Source organism: Caretta caretta, chromosome 1 (genome assembly GCF_965140235.1).
Source record: "Caretta caretta isolate rCarCar2 chromosome 1, rCarCar1.hap1, whole genome shotgun sequence".
Taxonomy (NCBI): Eukaryota; Metazoa; Chordata; order Testudines; family Cheloniidae; genus Caretta; species Caretta caretta.
Genome location: NC_134206.1, coordinates 40,765,440 through 40,774,916, shown reverse-complemented (window position 1 = coordinate 40,774,916; position 9,477 = coordinate 40,765,440). Strand labels below are relative to the sequence as shown.

The window sequence follows — 9,477 nt, the reverse complement described above, 5'->3', positions numbered from 1 at the left end:
TATTCTATTATTTAAACTAGGAAATTAGCTCAATACAAGGGCACCCCAGAGCCTTCCCCTCCCTAAGGCCCCTTGCCTACGTCCCTGCACCCTGGGGCCCCTACCCAGGGCAGGTGGAGGGATCCAGGATCCCCACAGCTTCCCACGCATCTCTCCCCAACCCAGCTCCAGCCAGGGATGGGGGGGCCTCACAGCCCAGCCATGATAAGAGCCATGCTGGCAGCTGTGGGGAATGCAGCGGGCCCTCCACCTGCCAAGATCAGCCCCTGGTCCATGTCTCCATCCAGGGCAGGTGGAGGGTCCACTGTGGCTTTCCACAGTTGCTCAGGGTGTGAAAAATCCACACCCCTGAGCAACGGCGTTATACCAACCTAAGCCCTCTGTATAGACAGCACTATGTCGGCCAGGAGAGCTTCTGCTCACATAGCTACTGCCTCTGGAGGCGGTGGGGTATCTAAGCAGATGGGAGAGCTCAGTCTGTTTAGTGTGTCTTCATTAAATCACTACAGAGGTGCTGACACAGCTGCACGGATGCAGCATTGTAAGTGTAGACATGTCCTTAGGTTTCCCAGCGCATGGCCCCGTGTGTCTCTTGGACTGTAAACTCTTTGGGGCCCGGGGCCTCTCTCCTTTCCCGCCTTCTGCAGCGCCAAGCACGCGGTTGGCAGCAAGCAAATACTAAAGAGCCCTGCAATAATAATATTGTGGCAGTAAGAAAGCCTGCGGGGGCTGTAAGCCTGTTTTTACACTCAGGGAGAGGCAAAGGCATTTTGGCCCAAATCCATTGCTTTAGGGGGCTGAAAGGAGGCGCGGGGGAGGCTGTGAAGCAACTGGGAGGTGCAGAGGGCTCTGTGTCAAGGGTCACTCTGCCATGCAGGGGGCAATTGCCCCCTTCCCATGGGTGGCTCGGCCCCGCTCCGAGCTCTTGGGAGGGGCTGGGAGAGGGACTGGGGGCGGTGCGGCGGGAACGGCTGGAGCCAGGCCCGACGGAGGAGATGGGAGTGGGGGCAGCGCCTCAGCCCGGCTCGCTCCGGGGAGGGGGAGGAGGCGGAGGCGGGGGTTAAAAGCCGCTGCCGGGAGGAACCTTTTGGAGACAGCGGCCGCTGGGACCTGAGGCGCCCGGACCGCCAGGAGCCCTGCCTGCTCCGGGGCGCTGATCTCCCGCCGCCGCAGGCTCCGCGCGTTGCTGAGACAGGTGAGGGTCCCTCGCGGCGGGGAATCCGGAGTAGAGCGGGAGCGTGACGGCATGTGTGTTTGCGCCCACAGGCGAGGAATCCGGATTAATATGTGTGGGGTGTCCTGCTCGCACACGAGGGGGGATGCGGAGGGAATACTGCGTGTGTACTACGCAAGGAATCCAGATTAGAGGGCAGTGTGTCTGTGACCGTGCAGGACTGGAGGAATCCGGATTAGAGGGGTGCTATGTGTGTTACTGAAGGAGCAGTCCGGATTAGGGGGGCGCTGGGGGGGGTGTGGCTGCTCGAGGAGTCTGGATTAAAGAGGAGTTTGGGGGGTGAGTGCAGGAGCAGTCGGGATTAGAGAGGCGCTGGGATGTGTGACTGCTCGAGGAGTCTGGATTAAAGAGGTGCTGGGGGTGTGACTGCAGGAGCAGTCTGGATTAGAGGGTTTGAGGCAAACTCTTGCCGTATTTAGATGAAGTTTCCTTTTTCAGTTCTTTTTCTGATTGGGGTCTCGTTTGTGGATATCCCAGCCCTGGAGCAGTGAGGGTGCCTGGTGGCAAGAACGCAGGATTTGCAGGCTCTTCACTAAACGGGGACATCTAATTTAAAAAGACTAACCACAGCAGAATATACCAGGGAAGGCTGAATGGGGGAAAGTTCAGGCTTTGGGGATAAAAGGGAATTTTTCAGTGTTACATTTAACCCAGTGCATTTTGATCTCCTTCACTTTTGTTAATATTTTATCATGAATTGAGTGCAGAGAGGTTAGCAGCCCTGGATTTGAACTGCTCAGCATTACTTGAACGAGTAAAGCGGAAAATGTGCTAAAACAGCTCAAGCAATACTGACATGTCAAACCTTACTTGGCTTGTACATGCAAAGTCTTGTATAGGAGAAACACCTGGTTTCCTTGAGGGTGAAAGGAGTGAGTTCTTAAAGAAATTATCGTGCATCGCTGCTTAATGACAACTTGCTTTCAGTGTCAATATTTTAATTAAACTACCTGTCGTTAAACCATCCTACTGTTTACAATCTTGAATTTTTCTAGGAGTCAATGAGAGTCTGCTATTGATTTAAATAGAAGCCGGACTAGACACATGAAGAACATGTGCTGTGATTTTTATAAGATTTTTATCACTCTGTATATTTTAACTATAAAAATCGGATTTTCTAATAATTTCTGTGAAGGTAGTGACAATGTGAGTATTCAGTGTTCATGTTGTCAGTTCCAACAACTGATTTAAATGCTCCCATAGTGGAAGGAGAGAAGGAAAAAGTGCTTCATGTCCAAAATCTCTACAGGTACAAGTGGATTCATATCCACAATGCAAATTTGCTCTTCTTCAGCACTCCTGTTGGATATCAGAGTGGCAATTTTAAAGAGACAAGGTGGGTGAAGTAATAGCTTTTTCTGAAAGAGACAAGCTTTTGAGTTTACATAGAACTTACACAGAGCTCTTCTCCGAGCAGTTTTAAACTCAGATGTGTGATAGCACATCCAATGCATGCGATGAAGTGAGCTGTAGCTCACGAAAGCTTATGCTCAGATAAATTGGTTAGTCTCTAAGGTGCCACAAGTACTCCTTTTCTTTTTGCCAATATTTGCAGTTCTTTTCCTACTTTCAATCAATTCGTACTAGTCCAGGTTTTTTTTAACGATCCTTTTTTAATTGCTGAGATTTTATGTGATGAGTGAGAGTAGGTTGTTAGCAGAAATATACAGCATCTGATCATGGTCAAGGGAATAGGTCATCACAGAAAGCAATACAGAATGGGACCAACTTGTGTGGTGGGAAAATAGAGGGAGGCTAAGAATTTCAACCACCTTTTCAGCCTTTTCTCCTTTATCATTCAGTTTCTCCTTCCCTTATCACAGCAGTAAATCTCTGATATCTCCTTCTACTTTAAAGCCTATCCCCACAAGCATATCTGCCATGTCAAGAGATTGTGTTACTGTTATAACATGCTAGTCCTCTTTGTTGGCATACCACTTGGTCTTGCCTGTGTAGACTACAATAAACCCTGTTAGAATATGTTCAGGGAGTATAGTTTTATAACATGAGCTTTGAGTACAGTAGACTTGCATGTGTAGACAGGCCTTTAGGATAGACATTCACCTCCCATGTGGCAGAGAAGCCCAATAATTGCTGCATGTTACAGGGCAAACACAGTGCATGATACTTCCTCCCCTGGTGGAGGGTGTGTCACCTTCCAACAGGCTTTTATCCATCGCCAGCTTGGGTCTCCCACACAGCAGAATTGAACATTATTCCTAACGGATAATGAACCAGCCCTGCCAGAGTTTTATCTGCTGTTTCAAAGTACTTTGTCTACTTCATCAACAATTCCCAACAACTGTGTTCAGTGAATGATCCATGTCTCAAGGCGGCATATCAGCATCAGCAGAATTTACGCTTTCATTTTAAAAAAAAAAGTTTCTTTACTGGTTGTGAAGAAAACTTTCCAAATGGGAAGTAGTGTAGCACTTGCTGTGCTTTAGAGAGACTGAAACAGCACTAATGAGAGGTTTGACTTACTCCCAGCGCTTGTCTACACTTAAAATGCTACTGCGGCACAGCTGCACTGCTTCAGTGTACACACCATCTACGCTGACAGGAGGGATTCTCCCATTGGTGTAGGTAAGCCACCTTCCTGAAAGGCGGTAGCTAGGTCGATGGAAGAATTCTTCTATAAACCTAGCACTGTCTACACTGGGGCTTAGGTCAGCTTGACTGCGCCACTCGGGTGTGGATTTTTCACATCCCTGAGTGACATAGTTACGCTGACCAAATTTTCTAGGGTAAACCAGGACTTATTTATCTCATTTTGGTGTTAATTCTGAAAACTAAGGCCACATCTACACTAGTGAACTTACAGTGGCACAGCTGTACCAATGCAGCTGCTCCGCTGAAAGATCGCTCATGTAGCCGCTCTGTGCTGACGGGAGAGAGCTCTTCATCGACATTATAACACCACCTAAATGAGCAGCGGTAGCTATGTCAGTGAGTGAAGCTCTCCCGCCGACATAGTGCTCTGCACACCCCTGACCGACATAAGTTTTTTCCGACATAAGTGGTACTGTAGACATGGCCTAATTACATTTCAAATGTCAGCATTAACTGTTTAGCTGATCAGTTTTTTAGCATAAACATCCACCTCCTATAGTGTCTGTATCCAGTCTGTGGATGGAGGCAGTGGTGATACATGGAGGTGGGTCAGCCATATCCTTCTGGCCCCTTCAGAAGCTTAAAAAATTGCTCTAAGAGGGGGATGTCCTGCAGTGCCAGCCTTCTTTCCCTGACTCTGGGGTGGAGGAGGGTTGAGAGGGAAGCAGCAAACTACTGCTGGACTTTTCCCACAGAGATGGAGAGCTCTGAGAAAGAACTGAGGACACAGGTGAGAGGAGGGCTCACTTATTTGTTGGCCTAACCATATCTTAACCAACAACTCCTTTGGAAATGTTAGCACCATCAGAGATCAATATAATTAATGCACTAGTAAAATGTTTGATTCCATCATCTTTTTAAAATATGGGCAGTGCAAATTAAAATGACTTGCATTTGTCTATTAGTCTGTTTACCTGCAATGCTGGGCTAGTGCCAGGAAACCTCCCAGTTCACGGAAGTTATGGTATTGATTTTCTAATCCTTGATAACTGGTCCTTTGGTATATTCCTCTTGTCATATTAGGTCAAAGGACACAGAAGAGAAGATGGACTGGGGAACATTGCAGAAGATTTTAGGAGGTGTGAACAAACACTCCACCAGTATTGGGAAGATCTGGCTCACTGTCTTGTTCATTTTCCGTGTTATGATTCTCGTGGTGGCTGCAGAGAGAGTCTGGGGAGACGAACAAAGTGATTTTGTCTGCAACACTCTGCAACCGGGATGCAGAAATGTTTGCTATGACCACTTCTTCCCCATCTCTCACATTAGACTGTGGGCCCTCCAGCTCATCTTTGTCTCGACTCCTGCACTTCTGGTGGCCATGCATGTTGCACACAGACGGCATGAGAAGAAAAGGCAGCTCACAAGTGGTGAGAAAGTGGATATTGAAGAACTGAATAAACAAAAGTATCATATTCAGGGCCCCTTGTGGTGGACATACACCTGCAGCATATTCTTCAGAATCATCTTTGAAGTTGTCTTCATGTATGTGTTTTACGCCATGTATGATGGATACCAAATGCCTCGCTTACTGAAATGTAGTGCGTGGCCTTGCCCCAACACAGTGGATTGCTTTGTTTCTCGACCCACTGAGAAAACAATGTTTACTATTTTCATGCTTTCTGTGTCTGGGATCTGTATGCTGTTAAACTTGGCTGAAATGTGTTATCTGGTGATAAAATTTTGTATGAAAGCACCTAGGAAACCAGTAACTTTTAAATAGCTCCCCACTTATCAGAATATTTTCTCCCCCAATGTCCTGATAGGTATAAAAAACAGTGCTGTTTTTCAGGCTGAATGAAAATAAAATGTAAACATAAAATATAATTTATTTTAAAAATCTGATAGCCCTCCCATGAAACTTACTGAGTTTTTAAAGATCATGTATGTGTGCTGAAGACTCCCTTAGCTGAATACTCAGAGAGCATGATCCTGCAAGCTGTAGCTTTTCAAATTTGCAACTGGTAGAAGAGTAAACCCTGTGCTGATTCTAGTGTTAAGAAGCCAGTGGAGTGTAATCATTTTAAAAAGGAATACACTTGTGTGCCTCTCGCTGTGGGAGAGGCCAGAGAGGGGAGATCCACATGTTCCTAGCACATAGTGTGTGTGTTGCACCAATCACTTTCAGTGATGAAGCTGCTAAGAAGGGTTTGTGTCTGAATGGGACAGAGCTTTGGTTTGGGGCATTTTTAGGCATTCTCTAGTTTTAGAGACTCTCCTCGCTGCACTGGGGAAAGAGGAAGGCAGAGAGGCAACTGCATCTATGGTAGGGTCCTTGTTTCTCTCTCTAAGCAATCCCCGCGTTCATGGAGGAAATGTGTGTGTATGTGTATGTGTATATATATATATATATATATATATATATATATATATATATATATAGTATGGATACATACACAGCCTAGTACCGTATTTTTCAGCAGATTCCTTCTAACTGATCTCAAAGGGGGTGGGTTGTTCAGTTCAGCCAGTGGTGAAACAAGCCATGGCAGTATTGCTTCCATGGAGGCAACCACATGGAAGTTAGCATTGTAGGGGGTGGAATTGGAATCCCTTGCTCATTCCCTGGGAGAGGCAATCAGGCAAACACCTCCTTCCCATATAATAATTTAGAGAAAACATGAGGCTGGGGTGCCCAAAGGCTTTCTTCTTCCACTCTTGCCCTGCAACACGTTTTTCCAGGGAAAGGGGTGGTGCTGAGGGCCTCAGTTTGGTAGGTTCAGTTCTAACATTTGAAAAAGATTTTTTACCAAATAATTGGCCCTCCTTCAATTGCTTATTTTAAAAATTTGTGCTGACGAAAGAACAAGGAAAATTGTTTCTTTATCATTCCATTTTGTATTGCTCAGGACAACTACTGTACTTCAACTCTTATTGCATAATACATAGCAGGACGCACCCTCGTAGTGTTCCGACACAGTTCTCTTCTTTCTATCCTTTCTGGGTAGCACTTAACCGTAAAGCCTTCTCCAAATCCTTAACTAACCCACGGTAGGGTGTATCAGTCGTCAACACTCTCAGTTACAGTGTGAGTCACTCGTCCCTCATTTCACAATGTACACAGGAGGAGTTAGATGATCCCTAAAGATCTAAAATAACGCTGTCTAGGCATGAGAGATGTATGTTATAGGAACCTTCTTTTTCTTTTAAAGTTCCCATTGTTAAGATGTAAATTGCATGTAACCAAGTGGAGGAATAACAAGAGTGCATCTGGCCCTGTATCTTTACAGTATTCTCAGTAACCATTAAAATGTACATATTTACATGGGGAATTTCAGCATTACATGTAGCAATACAATTTCAGCACTTCTCCCAAGTGGCTACCCATTAGAAGTAACTGTAGAGAGCCAGTTACTCCTGTTATGGGCTGCAATAACTTGGTATGCCCAGAGAGGGCATATTTTAGGGGCAGCATGTAGAGTATCTAGGTTTCTCCCCTTACATCTGTGGTCGCCTGCAATACATCCCAATTTACTGCTGTTGGAGGAAATGAGGATGCACTGATTTAGGCAGGGTAGCATGTGGAAATATTGCTAACCTGCATCACCTCATTGTGCACTGGAAACGGAACACAAACAAGTTACTACTACTGATGTATTGAGTATCAGCTGGTACGTCGGGCCCCAAACCAGGTATGTTCATGACAGGCTTAGGTTGGGTGGACTTTCAAAATGTACAGTCAGAAATCTGATACCTAATGGGGGGAGGAAAAGAAATCAAAGCAGCATTATCAGAAACATGAGCAAAACTTGAAAAGTAAATAAGAATTAAATGGGAAACTCTGTCTGTATGAGAACATCCTTCATCCAACTGTGGTGAACAAAAGCTTTGCCATGCAGCATGCTTTTGCTTGGTTCCTGCACAGTTACATGTCCAACTACAAAAAGAACAAACTGTTTCTGCACTCCCAAAGCTCTAGTATTATGTTTGTTTTGTAACAATTATCATTTTTACTTCATTCAGAACCCATAACTAAAGCACTTGTAATGGCTGAGGTTCTGTGTTACTTAAAATGCTATGGTGTACAACTGTCCAGTGAAAAAGTAAATTTACTGTCGAAGGAAATGTAAGCTCTAACACCACTTTCAATAGCCAAGAGATACTGTAAATAGAGACATTTTTAACTTACATGACAGGTTAGTTAGTTTTATAAATAGTTACATGGCGTGCTAGAGTGCCAGCTTTATGAGCTGATAATGGAATGATGTGTATGCGTGTCTAGGTTTCTCCCCTTACATCTGTTGTCGCCTGCATCAGAAATCGGTTGTCCCGTCTACCGAAGGCTTTACAGCAGCAGAGCAACAGCTGGAAAGACTGGTGATAAAAGGTTTACCTCCTTCCTGGAAAGGTGGTTTTACTACAGTCTGGCATTGGGTGAGGGGGCCGTGTTAGGACGTGCTAGCTTGACAAACTACAGATTTAAAGGAATTTGCAAGTGGATGAAATGAAGATGGTCCACAACTGATGAGAATCTCAGGTTAATTATTTTCATCTAACAATTTAGCTACTAGGTCTCCTGAAGCAGTTACAGGGATTGGAAAAGCAACTGGGACTGCCCATGCATGGTTCTGATCCTGAATTGTAGTGTTAGTGATACTAACCCTAGCTGGGTTTTATCTGTAAGATTTTCTTTGTTTATATTTTTATTTAGCTAAGGAATTGATGTGTAGAAACGTGTTGTTTGGACATTTCCATGGGAAATAAGCCTTGTGAACCCATTTTTGTGTGGCCCCATTGCATGCCTGACTTGTTACAGAGAGATACTGTTCAAATAAAAAATATAATTCTCTACTGGAGTTGTCTTGTGTTTTTTCCTCAAGTGCATTAGAAATGTTTGTTTCTTGTACATGTTGCCTAAAATCTTTTCAGATGAGTTCAAAGGCTATTTGCAGCAAGCTTGCCAAAATGGTGGGGAGGGTTAGCTCAGTGGTTTGAGCATTGGCCTGCTAAACCCAGGGTTGTGAGTTCAATCCTTGAGGGGGCCATTTGGGATCTGGGGCAAAAATTGGGGATTGGTCCTGCTTTGAGCAGGGGGCTGGACTAGATGACCTCCTGAAGTCTCTTCCAACCCTAATCTTCTATGATTCGATAGGGTCAGAATTTCATGCAAAATCTTCTGACTAAAACTACAAACAAGGCTATAAACTATCCTAAAAGAAGCATTCAATAACACTCCAAGTAAGGAGGGGAAAATACTAACTTCTTCTAGTTCACAAGTCAACTTTTTTTGATTTGGTTTTGTTAGTGAAAGACTACATCCTCATGAGATTCACACTGAATTATATGGAATGAGCAGAAACTGGCATGCTTCAGCTACAGCCATAAACCCGTTATTACAGGGTTTCTTGGACAAAGCAACTTGTAGAGCTATATAGTGTAATGATATTTGATCTTTGCCACAATATTTTGCAGTATGTCCTCTTCTAAATGCTAAAATCTTGAAGTCCATGCAGAGCGTTTACTCACTCCTTAATCTATTAAAGCCAAGGAGAGTTTTGCCCAAGTAATGCATGAGTAAGGACTTGACTTAACTAAACAAATCCCACAACAATCAGACTCTGGTATTTTGGACTATGGGTAGCAAGCAGGGGTAGAGCACTGCCTGCTGCCAGGAGTAACCAGCAGCCTGT

At 44.7% G+C, this 9,477-nt stretch overlaps 1 protein-coding gene across 1 annotated transcript; it reads left to right on the top strand.

The window, feature by feature from the left end:
• Nucleotides 1-1,050: 1,050 nt before the first annotated feature.
• Nucleotides 1,051-8,638, top strand: LOC125634515 (gap junction beta-2 protein-like). The gene is made up of 2 exons (XM_048845379.2): nucleotides 1,051-1,195; nucleotides 4,871-8,638. The coding sequence occupies exon 2, from the start codon at nucleotides 4,893-4,895 to the stop codon at nucleotides 5,568-5,570; it is 678 nt and encodes a 225-aa protein (XP_048701336.1). The 5' UTR covers nucleotides 1,051-1,195; nucleotides 4,871-4,892; the 3' UTR covers nucleotides 5,571-8,638.
• The last annotated feature ends 839 nt before the right edge of the window (nucleotides 8,639-9,477 follow it).